General features: G+C 37.2%; 2 protein-coding genes across 2 annotated transcripts in view; one reads left to right on the top strand and one right to left on the bottom strand.

The window, feature by feature from the left end:
• The window catches only part of LOC129282002 (uncharacterized), an 11,263-nt gene extending 10,322 nt beyond the window's left edge, over positions 1-941 (bottom strand). The window contains exon 1 of the mRNA XM_064112986.1: positions 764-941. Within this exon, the coding sequence (XP_063969056.1) occupies positions 764-887 (124 nt within the window). The 5' untranslated portion in view covers positions 888-941. The remainder of the gene's footprint in view (positions 1-763) is intronic.
• LOC129281301 (uncharacterized) lies at positions 691-19,033 on the top strand. The gene is made up of 10 exons (XM_054917240.2): positions 691-744; positions 1,174-1,435; positions 3,062-3,176; positions 3,671-3,838; positions 5,137-5,235; positions 6,195-6,393; positions 7,489-7,700; positions 8,319-8,485; positions 16,018-16,107; positions 16,565-19,033. Exons 2-10 carry the CDS (start codon positions 1,403-1,405, stop codon positions 16,733-16,735), a joined length of 1,254 nt encoding a protein of 417 aa, XP_054773215.2. The 5' UTR covers positions 691-744; positions 1,174-1,402; the 3' UTR covers positions 16,736-19,033.

The following is a 19,033-nucleotide window of genomic DNA, read 5'->3' as shown; positions in this document are numbered from 1 at the left end:
TATATTTTTCATGCCTTTTTCATCTATATCGTTTAAAGTATTTAAATGTTGGAATATCATCAATTAAAAGTTTGTTGTTTATACATCCTTAGATTGTAAATTCGATGTGTAAAATTACATCAAACTTTGGACTGTGAATTGACAAAAGGGAGGGAATGAGAACACATGCGAGCCCACACGTACACCCTACCGTCGGTAAATGGGGATTACAGTAAAATGTCAGAAATTGTTGAATAAATCCCCAGAAACGACGGTTATTCCTGTCTACATTGGAGAGAGTCTCCCAAATTGGCCGTGCGCCTCTACTGCCCATTGTATGTGTGTTGTTCACAAATGGATTGAGGGATCTACACGAGATCGGTCTGATAAGAAACCTCTCATGTTTCATATTTATACTAACTGTTTTTATTGCACCTGGTGTACAGATAAATAGGCCTATATTAATAAAAAAAATTAAAATCAAACAAATTTACGTGATTTCTAAGATGGATTTCCTAGGCCAGGGAAATCCATCCAGGTGTATAGGTCTCGCTTAGGCATGTATCACTGTGGTTTCAAGGCTTCGTGACGAATAAGTATATGTCAAAATGTTAAAAGATATCATCACCAAGTCCTCAAGGCTAATCGGTATCTCAGCTCAGTGAGCACACCCTGGACCCAATTTTATCGTTACTCGACGCCGCTACTCCCGGCGCCATCTCCATCCTACGATCGGTGAACTTCCAGCCAGCAGGAGCGGCAAACGTATTCCGTCAAAACTTACCCGATTCCGAGAATTTCTTTTCTTTCTTTACTGTGATAAAATGACTCATCGTCTCCTTCTCATACTCATCGAGATATTGTTTGAATTCCTCATAGGAGTCAAATATTACTTCGTCTTCCCCCATTTTTTGCAAAACGACCTTGGCCTTGGCTTGGGCTTGGGATCGTGGGTTAATAAATTAGCTACCGTATCGTACACATAGTTTCGTTTCAGACTTATAAGAATAAATATAGCGATATAAGACGGTAAATATTACAATTTATAATACCTAGAAAATTGTTTACGCATACAAAGAATATCAAAAAGGAAATGCTATGTACTTAATTGTGACTTTATTTTCTCTTTGATATGTCTAATGTGTTTTATACACATTATTAATTCATCAACTTCTGGATTCGAACTACACGAAGTACGCTGACCTCGCTATCAGCTGCTATCTATCTACAACTACAACTCTCGATCAAGCTAGCAGCAAGCTGCAACGCGGTACCGGTAAGCTACGCTACCTGTGCGTGACGTGTGTGACTGTGAAGTCTTGCCAAAAGTTAAATCTGCACTGTTAAGGCCCAGTAAAAAAGTCTGGAGTAGAATAGGTATTTAGCGGTTTTTTCAACCCAACACCAAGTCAAGACTTTGAAGATGGCAGTAGCAGACGTCAGTGACATTCGCCAAGTAAGTATTAGAGCCGGGATTAGATTTAGAGCTAGCCTGAGGCTGAGCCCTGACTGAGAATGAGATTAAGAAATAAGACTAGAGTAAAACTAGAGTAGAGTCAGACTAGGCTAATTGAGTAGTCACTCATGCCATAGTTATAGTATGATCAACAACTTTGTCTTTGAAGTTTAACAGTTAGAGGGGTCCAGACACTAGCCTAGCTCGGCTTACAAACACTACAATAACATAACAATCTCAGACCCAGTCAGTCAATCAATCTTACACTAGCCGACCAGATGACATATTTTCCTCCTAAAATTAAAAAAATGAATGTGAACTGTTTGCCAGATCCTTGAAGTTAACCGAGATAATCCTCTCTAATAACCTTTCTCTTGACTTGTAAGTTGTAGGGCCACCGGGTATGTTCAATTTATATGTCTGGATCTGGATGTATACGATGCAGGGCCCTCCTGGCAGTCCTGGGCATAAACGCATCGGGTACTTGACCTGGATTTTGCCGGGACCAGCAGGTGCAATACACTGGGTGAACACCCTACTCTTTGACGAATAGTGTATTGGTTTTAACGTGCATAAGTTGTACCTCTCCTATACACGGGACCAACATTTGCGTCCTTTCCGATGGACGGAGTGTTTTTCCAACTGTATTCACACCTGCACTGAATACAGTGGTGAGGCATGCTAACACACAACGCTATAGGCAGCATCAGACTTTTTTGTTAGACGCGTTTCGGCATGAGCGGGACTCGAACCCCTCACGTTGAGATCTACGATCTTATCCGAAACATGCGCTCTAACCGACTGAGCTACAATGTATATAGATCTATTTGTAGTCCCAGTCGTATTAAATGATATGGCAATTAATTATTATTGACAAAAAAAGAGGATTAGAATGAGTGGTACTTAATAGTAGAAGCTAAAAGTAAAACCACTCATATAAAGTAGATCTCATGTAACATGGTTATGGCTAAATAAGAATAAGTTAAAGAAATCTATGTTGATTGCTAATCATGTGGAAAAAGTAGCCTTCTGTTTGAATTATCTTTTCTTCTGACTTACATAAGGTTACATACATAGGCCTAAGGTTCAGTCCTGGATGCAGGATCTACTGATCCTGTATGTCAAGCTCCTGGTGATATACAGTCATGACAGTGACGTCCAAAGAATTGACGCGGTCCATTTTGCCTATTTGGCAATGTTATTGTCATGATTGCTGGGTAACCATGACAATTTCAAATTAAAAAGTGCTTATTCTGACACCAGGGCAGGGGCCTTTAATATTAATAACTTTGCCATTAATTATAGTAACTACTGTGGAATTCTTGATTTCGATTGGGTGCTGTCTGTTGAGCCCAGTTTTAGCTATCAATGATGGTAACTTACAGTCAATAATGGCAAATTTACAATAATTGTATGTCCTTTATGAGTTGTAGATTATTATCACATTTAAGTGCAATTCATATACAAATGGGAAGTGTCTCAATAGGAATTATCATACATTGCAAGCAAGACTTCCTTGAATTACTAGCGAATATGAGCAATACTGCCTGGTATCTAACAAAATCAAACATCTAACTGTCATTGACAATGAATGTTATGTTTATCCCACTCAATCCACCTCATTAGTTCTTGGACTGGTTGATTGCCTTCCGTGATCCTCGTGATATATGGACCAATCACAGAAGTTTCTTGATTGCTGAGGTTCTTTACCACATACTGGCCTTCTTGCTTATTAGACATGGTTGGTATATATGTTTGAATATTGTATGTGCCCCCACTCCTAAAAAAAAATAGAAAAAATAGCACCTATTTGCTTTTTTATTTTCCCAAATCATGTGAGCATATGATGTCACTGATCACGGAAATTGTATTACATTGAATTGTATTGTCTAACTTTTTTTATATATCTTTGAAAGCAAGTGAAATTTTATTTTGCAAAGTTCGTGAAATAAATGTAGGAAAGCTCATTGATGGTGATCATGGTGGAGGAATTAAGATACACACTCATGAAAAAACGATTTTGTTTTTAATTGGGGGTCCTACAACTCTGATACTATCAAAGTGACAAAGTCCACAAATGTCCAATACTTCATTGCAATCTTGCTTGACAGTTTGAATTTCACTTATCCTCTTAACCACTTTATACCTGTTTTTGTCATTAATTGTTCAACAATTTTACATGAGTACCCCTTTTATATCCTCATCCGTTATTTTCAATGTTTTCTCCCCTCCTAGCGTTAAAGCGTGGTGGTCGATTTGCGTGGTACCTGCTTGCCATTCTCATCCATGCATTCGTGGTTGAATCTGTCAGTTACATTCTACCTGATATTGACAACTTCTGGCATGCCCAAGCTACTGTGATGCTGCTGGCAAAGAGACTACCAACATATATTCTATGCGTGTGTAAGTGCTAGTAGGCCAAATAGGAAATATAACATGTTTCCTCTTTCAGATCAAAATTTGAGGTTGTGATTAAATTTTTCTTAATTTTTCAAAAATAGAGAAAATTATTCTTTACAAACATTGGAAACCTGGAAAATCGTGAGGGGATCTGCTTGGTCTTGACCTGCATTATAAAGCTGTATTGAATTTGATATAAACTGGGTTCCAAAAGACACTGATCAACCTTTTACAAGAGCACTGGGCTAATTTCACTCTGTCAAAATGAATAGTATTTTTACACAGGCTAGCTTTAATAATCTTTACTGAGCAGATTGGTTCAATCATAGAGAGTCTATATAGCCCTCGCATCAGTTAGATTCTGAATTCAAAGTCACAAAATGGAAAAAGAAAGACCAATGGAAATAAGATTGGATTTAAACAAACTTCCCAGTTTATTACACATCACAGGCATGTTTAAGTGACAGGCTCAACCACAAAGAAGCTACAAAAGGTTAACATAAATTTTAAATGACTGGAACAATCAAACAGCCACACACAGATCCTTGGGCAATATCCCAGTAAGCAGGTGATAATCTGAACATGGTGTATGCAGTATTTGCCTATATGTGAGGTACACACTGATCTATACACACTGGTATTTCTTTTGGAATGATAATAATAATATAAGACTAGTATAGCACACTTTCCATCTTGATATGCTCAAGGCGCTTCAGAGCAGAACAAAAACAAATGACATATAACACACGTTCAAACAATAAGTCGATGTCTGTCAAAAAGCTCTTTTGTCACTGAAGTCTGGGTTTTCAAAACTCTGTGGAAGAGAATTCCATGGGGCTGGCCCTGCATGAGTGAAGGCTTGTTCCCCTTATGATTTTTTACAAACTGGAATTTGTAAGAGATTAGATGATGAGGATCGTAAGGGTCTTGAGGGTTGGTAGCTATTTATCAAAGACTTATTATAATGGGGGGAATTTCCATCAACTATCTGAAAGATCAAAAGAATTTATAATATCAATAAAAAAAGGTGTATCATATCAATGTAGAAAATAAATCTTATTTGTATATCAGGTGATGTGATACACAAAAGTGTAACTGAGATGTCTATCTATTTATATTTTATTACATCATGAATGATGATGTAATGCACTTTAGCTAATATTTTTCATGTTTTGCCCTTCTGGTATCTGATTAACAATTGTTTGAATAGCTGCATTTCATTATATTACCATATTAAGGCAGTTACTTCTTTCATAGTAAAGTTTTAAGAGTGAAATTTTTTGAATTTTTTTTCTTCACAGATTATATGTTCATGTATCCCTCCTTCGTTGCTGTTTCTCGATTACGTCTACCATTCTGGGCGGAGCCATTCGCTCATGCACTGGTGACAGTTCTTCTTGGTGAGTATAATGGATATCACTGCATAAATGTTTTCATCATTACATAACTACATTACATCAATTAAAGGCATTGGATAACATTGATTTTACTATTTAGTGCTTCAAAAAGCTTCAAAAAGTGAAATATAAATTGACGGGAAACACCATCTAATTTCATCACATTCACTATATGTGCTCTTGAAAACGTGGAATCATAAAATCATGGTTTCAATAAATGGTTCTTTTCATGGTTTTATAGTCCAATACATGTAATCTTGCACATATTTCATCTTGGTTTAAACCAGCTCTTTGCAAAACTAATGTCCAAAATTCAAAATTTATAAATCACTCATTCAGCTACTAAATCAATCATAAATGTTATCCTTTTGGGTCAGGCAGGAATGGCCAAACTTTATAAGCAATGAACATCGTGCCTTTAATCAAAGTTATGAATAGATGCAGTGGTTTGTTCAAGCCCGGATCATGTCTTTCGAATGGTGATGTTAAAGGTCGGTCCCAGATCTGTTGCAATGAATAGTCATGAATGAAGTAGAGTTACACTAGGATGCAAAACCTTTCGGCAACTCAGTATTTATTTGCTAACAAAAGTCGAAGCAAATTCTTGTGATGTTGAGTTAAAGATAAATGCCAGTTGTGGTAACGATTTCAAAATGAGTTCGTACATAATCCAATGAAATGACCACCAAATTGTCTGTTTGTATAAATAAAAAATATGTGCCAAAGGATTCTGGAAGAAATTGTGTCATTGCTGAGAAATTAGCAAATAAGCACGGGATTCGGGTCAAGCGTCGGGCAGACATTCAAAGCAATAATAATACACTGTCCCACGAGCGCTTCTATAGTGACAATTAAGCTTGGTTTTACACTTTCTTGTGAAATCAGTGTTTACTGCAACTACTTTCATTTATCTTTAAGTCGTCTACTGTGTGTGTTATATAAATGTAAACTTATTGTTACAGACATTCCGTATGATATAATGGGCATTAAGCATCTATGGTGGACGTGGCATGACACCGATCCAAACATCTATGATCGTTACTACTGGGTACCAATCACCAGCTTCTTCTTCTGGGCAACGTTCATGTGCAGCCATAATTTCCTCTTCTTCGCCACTCCGCGTTGGCTGGGGAGCAAAGCCGGAAAATATGAGAGCAATTCGTGAGTCATGGTTCATTAGAACTGATATTGTACGTTCTCATTTCAATAATATTTTTTATCCAGTGATATTGTGAAGAAGTAATTCAGGGTTTATTTTTGCAGGCCAGGCAATATATACTTTAATTCTGATTGGCAATTCCAGCAGCCTGCTAGCTTACCAACAACTTGTATTGCTTGCTGTACAAAAATTACTTAGGAATTAAACATTTACCAGAAGCTTTTGGTATTTTGATAAGATGACTGAATTATATATTTTAGATAAGTATGAATAAAACAAGAATTTCCTTGTAGCATTTTGAATCTTTGAAGTGAGGTGTTAGTTTTAAGTTGGGTTCTAAATCATTCCCAAAATAAGGATCATTGGAAAATATTGTCTTTGTGGCGAAAGCTGTACTGTAGCAAACAACTTCTCAAAGCAAGTCATGTATAGTTTCTGTCTAGATTGTACATTAATTGACATAAATCAAATTGATAAATCCTTCAAGGGATTACAGGACAAGAAGAAAAAATTTGAAACTGATAATCGGAAGATGTCAGTTTCAAATGCAGTTGTGATACAGATCTTTACATAACATAGTTTGGTCTATATTCCCTTCATTATCATGTATTTCAGTCAGCATCCTCGTCCTTATGAAGGGTTATTACTCTCACGTCATGGTGCCACTCCCTCCCACTTTCTGTCTTGATCATCATTCAGACCAACCTTACCACTTTAATAGTAATAATAATAGGCATATATGTAGCGCCATCTATCTAGAAATATTATATTCTTACGCGCGATGTTATTATTATTACCCCGGCTTTAGCTCGAGCTGCCTTTCTGCACTCATGCCTTCAAGGAATTAATCCTGCCGGGTACCCATTCACCTCACCTGGGTTGAGTGCAGCACAATGTGGATAAATTTCTTGCTGAAGGAAATTATGCCATGGCTGGGATTCGAACCCACGACCCTCTGTTTCAAAGTCAGAAGACTAATCCACTGGGCCACAACGCTCCACACTTTTCTTCTTCACCATATCTTTCCATGTAATCTTTGGTCTTACTTTTCTCATCATTTTTTAACGTCATTCTATTTTTCTATTATTTTGCTCCAGAATGTCGATGGAGATCATCAGTGCGACTGTGGCAGGGGTGTTTGCGTTTCCCGTAGCAACCATCCAATTCATCATCATCTATCACATTCCTCATGACGTGTATGGCGTTCCTACAGGATTCTGTCTGGGTGTACTGTTTGCAATCTACCTGCTGATGGTATGGGTGGGGGATAGGAAGCCAGCGGATGATGCCAGACCATTCGGAAAACATGGTAAGATGACGATGATGAGGAGGAGGATGATGATGATGATGGAGATGATGATGACAATGTTGATAATGATGATGATGATAATGGTGATCATGATCACGATAATGACGACGGTGCTATAATAGTGCAACATATATAGTCCACATTTCCACTCTGCAGAGTGCCATGTTCACTGTTCATTAATGTATAATAATGCCAGTTATTTCATATCTTTTAGTAGGTTCTCTGTTTTCTCAGAGATTTTAAATTCCAGACTATTAGAAACCAGTAGATGTTGTCTAATCTTGAGCTGGGATCGGGTGTAATCGTGTAAGTGTGATAAAGAAACATATTTTTTTGGGGGGTGGGGTATAAGTAATCTAAGAAAAGTTTAACAGACGATAATTTGAGGAAAAGGCCCCATTTACAGGTGTTCCTGTCTCTCTTCTCATAACTTCTTATATACTGTATGATGCTTGATGTCAAGAAGTCACTAATTTTTGTATGTCTTTCTCTTTCCCTCTCTCTATGTTCTATTTATTTTTCTCTCTCTAATTCTCCTGCTCTCTTTCCCCTATCTATCTTTCTAATCTCTTTCTCACCTTCCACTATCTTTCTCTTTTCCCCTTGTATTTGTTCCAGGTGGAACACCATTCTTTGACAGTGTTGGTATTGTAGTATTTGCCCATTATCTTCTCTATCTGTTCATGGTATACTTCATGAACCCTGAAACCTACCAGTCTACTGGAATCCATGAAGAGACCGGTAACTGCAAAGACCAGGTTACAATGTACACTGCTTTAGGACAGGTAAGTCTGTGGTTGGTAATGATAATAATTATGATTGTGTGGAGCGTTGTGGCCCAGTGAAACAGTGACTTTGAAACAGAGGGTCGTGGGTTCGAATTCCAGCCATGGCGTAATTTCCTTCAGCAAGAAATGTATCCACATTGTGCTGCACTCAACCCAGGTGAGGTGAATGGATACCCGGAAGGATTAATTCCTTGAATGCATGAGCGCTGAAAGGCAGCTCGAGCTAAGCCGGGGTAATAATAATAATAATAATAACGCGCCTTGGAATAGAATATTTCTAGATAGATGGCGCTATATAAATGCCTATTATATTGATATTATTATTATGATAAGTATTATAATAGTAATCAGTTTTGTAAAGCACATGTCACATACCATTTAACATCTGTATTTGTAATTTAATTTAGGTCTTAAAACCAATTATAAGTTTTGTAATTTATATCAGATTTGTTATTGATCTCCGGTCATCTCCTTGAAACCAGGGGCTCGTTTCATAAGAGTTGCAACTTTTGTAACTTTGCCATTATGGCAACTACCATAGTGACTTTGATTTTTATTGGCTGCTGAGTTCTGTTGCCATGGTAGTTGCCATAATGGCAAAGTTACAACAGTTGTAACTCTTTATGAAACGGATCCCAGATGTATGTAGGCCTATAGATTAAATTTAATGTCAATTGCAAATCATATGAAATTTGTCAGTTCCATAAAGTATGTATCTGCGCTGTTCGGCCCCTAATACCTGGGCCTTCCTGAAATGATTGGTCTATATTTTCTAATTCATATGAAAAGTTGAAATGCTTTCAAAAGTATCATGGTTTGAGCAGTTCCTAAAGTGAAGTACAGTGCCGGCCGCAGGAAACGTCACGCCCGAGCACGCAAACACCCTAGGGGGCTTTCGCGCCTAACCGAGGGTATTCAAGGGGAGCAGACTAGGGCGTTTAGCCGCGCCCGCAGTTTCCTGCGTGCTCTATAATATTGGCCGTGCCCGCACTTATCCTAGGGAACCCTAGGATACGTACCATGCATTATGTTTACAGGTGCATGTACTTTGGTTATCTTGTGATAGACCATTATGTTTTTAAACTAGCGTGATCGGAATCTATTGTAGAATAATTTTTTTTATTTTAGATGTTATTTGTTTTCTTTTCTTTCATTTTTTAAGTTACGTTTTCCCTTTTTAATTCTTTTCCCTTATTCCTTCTTTCCCTTTCTTCCTTCTTTGCTTCCTTCCTGTTTTCTTCTGTCTGTTTCTTTCAAATAATGAAGGAATTCTTTTTCTTTCTTTCTCTTTTCCTCCATTTTTCTTACTTTTCTCTATTCTCTCCTTATGTTTTTTTCTTTCACACATTTATTCATCTTCCCTTCCTTTATTTTAATTCTTTCTTTCTTTATTCATTTCAAGTAATGACGGAAACCGTTATCTGTCTTTTATTCTTTCTTTCATCCTTTTATTCAAACTTTTTTTCCTTTTAATTTTTCCTTATTTTTTCTTTCCTCTCAATTCATTTCTTGTTTCCTCATTTTTTTCTCTTTTCTTTCTTCCGCTCACCCTCCCTTCCCCTTTCTTAATATATTACGTTAACAAGTCTAACATTGTGTAGCCTTTTTGTTGATTTTTTGGCCTGGCTCGGTCGATCCGATGGTACATAGTGCTTTGTCGATTGTCCCGTATTTAATTTTGTGAAATCTGGTCACCCTGGCTGGAACATCGAATTTATTATTATTCATTTACCGCAATGAATCTAATCAATTAATCGCATTTGATGCATTAGGTAAACTTTTTTCCTTACGCCTTACGTGGGAGACATACATGTATCATACAAACTTGTTTAAAAAAAATAGGACACAATTGTGATTTAATGTCATGGAGATCAATTCTCTATCTTTTGGGATAAGTTTTTTTTCCATACGTACCCATTCCTCTCCCTTCAGCGTGAACTATACACATAATCCCATCTCCTTATGAACAGTGTAAGAAGTAGAAAACATTTGAAACATTCTTCATTGAGATTTAACGGGGTGCACAGGGTGGAATTAGGAAAGAAGAAAGAAAGGCATATCAACAACAAAAAAAGAATTAAATAAAATAAATTTAATTTAATAAGCAGACTTGATTTTTTTGGTAAATCAAAATTGACAAGTTATTAACAGAGTGAATGTTAACAAACATTAATGACAAACTTAACATAAAACAGAATTATGAATATCAAGGGTATTTGCGAATTATCATTATGTTAAAACAAACGTGCGGTCAATATTGGGATCGTCAATTCGTTGACATGGTTGATAAAACCCTAATAAAGGGAATGAAAGTTACGTTGAAAACGAATACTAGTATGACCAAGATCATACAAAGTAGACGTGCAAAAAGCGAACACCAGCAAAACTGGTTGTGCTCATCGATTTGTTATTTGGTTCTTTTGTTATTGTCAACAGTCTGGTAAGTCTTGCTCCCCACCCACACCTTTGATCTCCTTTGATCACACCCGCTTCCCAATTTATGACAGGATGTTCATAGAAATGGGGGGGGGATTAATTTGTTGATGCGTTAGCAACAATAAATGAGGATATTCTTTTCATTTTGGTTCAAATAGGGTCTCTAAAACCCTCACCCTATAAAAGTATAAACTTACCTCAATGTAACAGATGGAACAGATTTATCTTTTTGCTAAAACATCTGATCACATTACCTGCTCTCTATTGCGGTTTTTAAGTTACATTGGTAGATATTCGAATTGGGAAGAGATGAAAGTGGTGGAAATAATAAAGGAGAAGCATGAAGAGGGGTTCCAGCTTCATGATGAGAACAACGCATATATTTCGCGCAATTTTATACAAAATTATAGATGGGATTAAAACGAATATTAATATCCCTGATACACCTACATGATGATAATAACACGAATAATTGACGTCGAAGTAAATATTAAACTATCATATTTACGAACTGCAGTTTTATATTGATAGATTAGTCGGACATCAATTAAAGTTATAAACAAGCAAGATTTTCCTTCGAAATATATTTTGTTATATGAATTGGAAATGATAAAACCAAGTCACAACTTGGTATAATACAGAATTCAGTGTTATATGGCAGCTAAAAATAATAATACATGATATTTGTAAAGCGCACTTTCCATCTTGATTGGATGCTCAATGCGCTTCAGAGCAAAGCAACAAAAGCTATTTACATAATGTAACTATTTAATTTTTTAGCACATTTAGCTTCAATGTTTAAACACATACCCAAGTAAAAGTATGTTTTCTAAAGCTACTATGACGTAGTGTGTGGAATGGGTACTTAACGAGTTAATTATCACTTGCCGACAAAGCAAGAATGGAGCTATACAAACCATTCTTTTCTTTTGTTAAGAGTTTTGGTGGGTGCTCACGCAAACGCTAACTATCAAACCTAACAATTATTTTCGGGGAACAAAGGAGTTAGTCAAGCCAAGTTAAAGAATGAAAGCCCCGTCCCGGTTCACCTCTATATAGTCGAAAATCCTTTTAATCATCACGCGTGAGCATTACTGAGTAAAACAAGTTTCATAATTAAGTACTGCAGAACTATAGGGTATCCATATTACCATGAAACAATAAGCCCCCTCTATTTTCTCTTTCTCCCCTTTCCCCTTCTTTTCTTCGCTCCCTTCTCCTTCTCTCACTTTTTCTATTTTCCTTCTCATTTTCCTTCCATCCCTTCCTTTTTGCCTTTTTCTTTCATTTTTCTTTCTTCTTTCTTGAATAAGCGGATGTTAATTCGGGACAAGTTTTTAATTGATGCAACGAGAGCAGGAAATTGTGAGCATGGTGAGAGAAAATAATTACAAGATTGAGCGCAAGAATGTTCAATACTTGTCATCAGCGTAAAAATGGGCAGATGCGAGTTACTAAAGTATTTTCCGACATGAAAAACTGGACAATTTCCCAAATTTTTCTTCCCGCTTTCTCTCTTTTCCTCTACTTTTTCTTAAGTCCCACTTCTTTTGTCCCCTGTACTTCTTACCTTTTTCTGCACCCTTCCTTCTCTTCCCTCCTCCGCTTTTTTACTCCATTTTATTATGTCTCCCTTCTTCACTTTATTTAATTTTCCCCTCCTTATCCTTCTCTCTTTCTCATTCTGTCCTTCTTCCTTTTCTTCCTTTGTCTCTTCTTCTCCCCTTTGATTTTCAATCTATTTCCTTTTCTCCTTTTCCCTATTTTCTTTCTGTCTCACCTTCCCTTTTTTCATCCCCTCTGTTTTCTTCTCCATTTCACATTTTCCTTATTTCTTTTCTTTACCCCCTCTCCCTCTTTCTCCTCTTCGCCCCCCCCCCTCTATTTTCTCTTTCTCCCCTTTCCCCTTCTCTCACTTTTTCTAGTTCTCTTATCTCTTTCATTCTCGTCTTCAATCCATCCCTTCCTTTTCGCATTTTCTTTCATTTTTGCTTACTTCTTCTCCCTTTTATCTGCATCTCGTAGATCCGCGCCTGAAAGGCATGTCAGGGTATATAAAAAAGGATGACCATGCAGGGAAAGAAGTAAATAGTTGTAGGACGACCTCCAGAATGTATGGTCAACATCGAGAAATACCTGCTCCTTTGTCAGAAACTCATTTACGATCACGACTAACCATGTCAGTGAATGAAATAACGGACACCACGGGAAGAATATTCATAGGAAAGGACCCTACGCTGGTGCCAGTGTGTAATCGAACACAATAAGTCATTCGGTGAAAAAGCCTAAAATCCCAGTTATCAACCCAAAACTTTGTAATTTTCATAACAGATTTTATCCACGATAAATGATCGAAAACTTATGCTTGATATGAGATAAAAATCACATGCAGTCTTGAACGAATGTGTCAAATCAGACCTCCTCTTTCGACCAAGAATGCACGGCCGAACATCCTAGGGAAACACCCTAGGATAGACGCGGGCGCTCCCCTAGGGCACTCATGTCCTAGGGGAGCAGCAACCAAAAAATTACACGGGGGCGGCGGGCGAATTCGCCCCGGAAAGTCCAAAAAGAGCCCCGGAAAAGGGCTAAAAACATTCACACGAGGGCGACTGCAAAACTCATAATCGCCCCCGTCAACTAGGCTTGGGAGCCAGCGCCGGGTAATCGAGTCTACCCGATTCTCAATGCCAGAGTCGGGGAGTCGACCGTACCCTGATCTCTGGAGACTCGAGTACCAAGCGGCGGCGGTTCTGAGATAAAGGGACTCGAGTCTTTGCCATGCTATCTCATTCATGGACGAAAATCGGCCCCAGCGCCGACTCCAAGCACTGATCTAAGGAGCCGAGGAGTCATACACTTCGAGCAGAACGTTTCTCTGCTTGTGTGCTTTAGGCTCAGTGTGACTGCATGTGGTATGGGGATGCATCGTGTGCATTGTGTGTAGTGTGTATTTCTGTGTGTGTGACTGTAAAATGCCAGTAGAGACCACGTGCGCATGTGTTGAGCGGTGATTGTATCATGAACTGGGATTTGTGTGTGGATTGTGTGAGAAGTTTGAAGGTGTAAGATTTTGGGCGACTTGATAGATGATTGCTCCCCCCCCTCCCATTTATATGTACACTCTCTAGCCCCATGTCGAGCTGCAGCCACCCATCTTGATCCTTCCCCCCAAAGCTTGTCTCTCCTCATTCCTTCTTTTCTTCCAAACTTTATTTCCCTATTATTCTTGTTAATTTCTCCTTTTACAAGTTGTAATTCACTACGAACTTCATTATAATTTTAATGAAGTGTTTATCACCTCTTGTTTGTTTTTAAATATTTTTATATCTCTGTTCAAAACAAGAGTCTCGTCTATCCCTTTAAAAAAAATCACGCTTTGATTTTTTTTTCTTTCATTCAAAAATCCCATTGATAACGTTTGCTTGCTAGTCTTAAATGGGAGTCTTGCCTTATTGGAATATTGGCAAGAAGTTAATAAAAAAAATGACGTTATTGTTCTGTCAGTAATAAAAGTAGAGATTCAACTATGGATATTTTTCAGTCATATTTCATTTAATCTTCGTTATTTTAATCCAAACATTCATTTTTTTTTCAATGATGTATTTCACCTTTGGCCAGTTCGCCATTTTCTTAAGTGACTGAAAACGTAGACTAGCCCCTTAATTCAGGGACATCAACCCTCGGCAATTTGTTTACATAACTTTCTTTGTCTCCGTCATGTATTGCACAATCTTGAGAAGCACATGTTTGGAAATCTGATATTCTTGTGGTGGTGGGGGGGGGGGTACGAGATTGCCGCCCTTTTCATTCTGTTTTGGTTTGGCTGCCACATGGCCTCTCTCACTGTGTGGAGAAATTAGGTCAGGTAAAATTTGCAAAGACGTGGATAAGTTCATTTCAATTAGAGGCCGTGCAAGGCTAGGCATTCATGATGGATGATGGAAATTGCCAGTTTTGGTTCTGGTAGGCCTTTTTGTCATGAATCTGTGTAACTGATACGAACGCTTAACAATTCAATGACCTTTATGACTTATATCATTATTTTGTATGAATAATTTTAAGTCTTTTTTAAAAAGTGTCATTTAAATAACTTTCAGTCAAATATGTACGAAGGATATTTGTTCAACTTCATAACATTTGCAGGTACCTATATTGTATGATAAAATAAATTACCTCAGAATTGTACAAATTCAGAACTTTCTTTTTCATTTACATTGTCTTTAGACACGAATACAGATCTTTCTAGATTAATTTAGCAAATGGGCTATAACACTAAATAGTAAACACGCAAAGCTCACGTCAACAGTATCAAACATTCAAACTTGGATTAATTCATGGAGGTTCTACCTCCATGATTTAATCTGAATAGGTCTGTATTAGGTCCATGAATCAACTCAGATATCGTTCAAGCATCAAAATCAATCTATCATCACAACACTAAAATCATAAACAATCACTTCGAAGAAACAATGCGAAGGTCAAACCAGAGAAGTGTTATACTTCCCTGGTATATGCTAGCTACCGTGTATATACACACACACACAAACGCAAAAAAGCCGCGAAATAGCTCCAGAAATTGTAGCCCTGGAAAGTGGAAAAAGAGCCCTGGAAAATGAAAAAGTAGCCCTGGAAAATTTTTAAGTTTCTCCAAAAAGAGCCCTGGAAAGAAAAAAAGTAATTTTTTGGTTGGGGAGCAGACGCGGGCGTCTTCCCTCGTCCGCCCCCCTCAAATGTCCGCTACGGGCTACCGCGTTCGCCCTAGGGGGCACTGTGACGTTTCCCGCGGCCGGCACTGTAGGAATGGAGAGAAATTGTTGTTGGTTCTACAAAAAAGAGCAATGTGCAATGATTGCAAATAAACTCCATGCAACAGTCTACCAGAATCATTGTTCTCTTAGCAAGGATATGACTTTTCTGACGAAAGTCTGATTTCAGACTTTTTCAACTTATCTTCGGCCATTGAAACCTCTTTTTCATGTCGGAGTCCCTATGGACTTTTAAATTCATTTCTATGTGGCATCCCTCTAAGACTCTTCTATTAAGATAAAAATGTAATAATCCTAGGATATATGTTTTTGTTCTTCCGACAGCTTGCTTACAAGCAGAAATACCTATGTACTTCAAACTATGATGAGAACTACTTTGACTGGCACTGCCTTCCAGGTGAACAGCCTCCTAAGGTAATCACATTTTCTTACTGTGAACTATAAGACATCTCATGCAAGTTCATGAGTAGAAAAGAAGGAATACCTTTGGTTTGTTAGTACTTGATTCATCTGCAACCAGTAGAATGTTTATAACTTCATGAATTGATACAAGTTCATATATTATTTCACTCAGTGAAAAAAATAATTTTAGATGTTTATTTCACTTGATTCAAGTAATATATTATTACACTCAGTAAAAAAATAATAATAATATTAGATGTGTCTTTCACTTGAGTTGGATATTTGTACAGATTCAAAGTAATTATCAAATAAATTCTTATTCTTCTTCTCCTTCCCCTCCACCTTCACCTTTTTCTTCTTCCTTCTCTCCTGCTCCCCTCCTGCTGCTCCTCCTCCCCTCCTGCTCCTCCTGCTCCCCTCCTCTTCATCCTTCCCTTCCCCATCTCCTTTCTCCATTCTCACCCTACAGGATAACGAGCGATGGTACACCATCTGTGGAATGGACTATCCAAACCACTTTGAATACTGCATGGTGGTCACGACCCATGTCATCTTTGGTCTCATCGTCTACTATCAGATGCTCGCAAGGTCTGGCAAAGATATCAACCCATCAAAGATGTATAAACACAAGCAAAAGTAAATCATTGCAGCTCAAAAGTTATTCTGTCTCCATCTCTACTTATTCCTCTTCTTCTTCCTCTTCTCTTCCTTCTTGGTCCTCTTCTTTCTTCTTTGTCTCCTTCTCTTCTTTCTTCTCCTCAACACATGTCATCTTTGGTCTAATCGTCTACTATAAGATGCTAGCAAGGTCTGGCTAAAATATCAACCCATCATAAACACTTGTAAGCAGAAGTAAATCATAGCAGATTAAGAGGGATTCTGTCTTCCTATGTCTCTCTCTCCTTTCTCCTCTTTTCGTTCTTCTTCCTCTTCTCTTCCTACTTCTCCCTCTCCTTCTATGTCTCCTGCTCCTCTTTCTTCTTCTTCTTCTCCTCCTCCCCCATGACCCATGTCATCTTTGGTCTAATCGTCTACTATAAGATGCTAGCAAGGTCTGGCTAAAATATCAACCCATCATAAACACTTGTAAGCAGAAGTAAATCATAGCAGATTAAGAGGGATTCTGTCTCCCTGTCTCTCTCTTTTAAATCTTCCTCTTCTTCTCCTTTGTCTCCTACTCCTCTTCTTCTTCTCATCTTTCTCCTCAACCACAACCCATGTCATCTTAATTCTTATTGTCTACTATCAGATGCTAGCAAAATCTGGGAAAGATAGCAACTTGACATAAACTCAGATAAAAGTAGATGATAGCGAATTTGGACGGTGGATGATCTTTGAAGGTTTGCATGGTGGTACAGCTAATGTAGAAGAGTCTTCGGGATCACCATGTGGTTAATCCTGAAAAGGAGTGTGTGTTTTGGATTGTGGAATTTAAAAGAAGCTGATGAGACATTAAAATGATTAATAGAGGTCTTATCTCATCTCACCTACTTTTTGCTGCCAATACTCTTCACTTCATCTCCTCTACTCCCAAGACAAGTCATCACAGTTCCAAATCTTGTCTTGTCTAAAGTCCATTGAGGGACTTCACCTAATCCCAAATAAGAATATTCTCCTATTTCATCTATCTCTTTCCTCTATTCTATTCTCAATCTCTCTAATTTTTATTTTGCAACAGTTTTCTCTTGTATTCCACCATCCAAAGTCTTTATCAGGAATCAGTACATAGTGATCTGTAAACCTCTTCTATGGGGGGGGGGGGGGGGTTGTAACACAGATCCCCAATGATTTTGTTTTAGGAAGTAATATGAACTTTGACCATTCCAAACTCGTCTTTTATCATTTTCACATTTTTAATGGTAAATTATGGCACATCTCCATGTGATTTTTTTTTTTCTAATTCCATAACATCAGTATTATTCTGTTGGAAGAGTTTTATTTTCAGCTCTTCACTTAGATGCAAGGTCATGAATAGTTCGCTCCTTGATAATAGATTGATTTTAATCAGAATATAATTATTTTTATAAGGGAAAGGAGGACATTATATTTGTGTGCCAAATGTTTTTTTTTGTGTGAATATCTCACTGGCGATAAGTTAAAGTCTGTATGTATGTGTAAAAATCAATCTCAGTGTAACATTAAATGTTATCAAATAATGTAATTGATTTGCGACATAGAAGTGAAGGACTATGACATGGTGATCTAAAATGAAAATATAATGAGAAAGCAAAACAAGCCTTAATGTAAGATGAGTCACAATATTATTACAATTAACAAGAATTTCATGTGAATGACTGGAAAAAGAGTTACCGGTGTACTGTTAATACATTAAGAAATCTGTTGTATTTTTAGTTGTAGTGGACAAAAGTACTTAATTTTCAATGTAAAAATTGTAATTCTGTGTTCTCTTTTCAATTTATTGATACATGGTATATATAAACTCTTCCACCAAAGTACTCAAGGTCCAAGGAAAACAAGAAAAAATAATGAGGTAAAGAAAGATCATGAGGTATAACAAACTTGCATTATGAAGTAAATAATACAGAAAGGGAGATGATACAGAATTTTACCTGAACAAATATAAAAAGAAAAACTATATGGTATTTTTCATTATTTTTATATGTTTAATACTGTGTGTGTTTTATGAGCTATTATAACAGTACAATTTAACAAACTTGGAAGTTGATCACGAGGTAGATAAGACAGTGACCCTAAACTCTATTTTGTATTCCAATGTGCCAATGATGTTTATGTGACTACATGTACCTGATTATTTTATCATCTACTAAGAGTAGAATGTGTTAAACACTTTTATGCAATTCAAGGGTATCATTGTTTGTGCAATGTTAACAATTATGTTTTATTGATTTTACAATCAAGTGCACTTGATACAGTATTGATATGATTAAACGTGATCATGTGCTTTTTAATGACCATA

This window comes from Lytechinus pictus, chromosome 18 (assembly GCF_037042905.1).
Source record: "Lytechinus pictus isolate F3 Inbred chromosome 18, Lp3.0, whole genome shotgun sequence".
Taxonomy (NCBI): Eukaryota; Metazoa; Echinodermata; class Echinoidea; order Temnopleuroida; family Toxopneustidae; genus Lytechinus; species Lytechinus pictus.
The sequence above is the reverse complement of the archived record's forward strand: the minus strand, read 5'-3'. Positions and strand labels throughout refer to the sequence as shown.

Excerpts from the sequence above, each read along its gene's own strand:
- LOC129281301 (XM_054917240.2), top strand. The coding sequence starts at position 1,403 with ATGGCAGTAGCAGACGTCAGTGACATTCGCCAA. Across the intron at positions 1,436-3,061 it reads ACGTCAGTGACATTCGCCAA|TTCTTGGACTGGTTGATTGC; the intron begins GTAAGTATTAGA and ends CCACCTCATTAG. Across the intron at positions 16,108-16,564 it reads CAGGTGAACAGCCTCCTAAG|GATAACGAGCGATGGTACAC; the intron begins GTAATCACATTT and ends CTCACCCTACAG.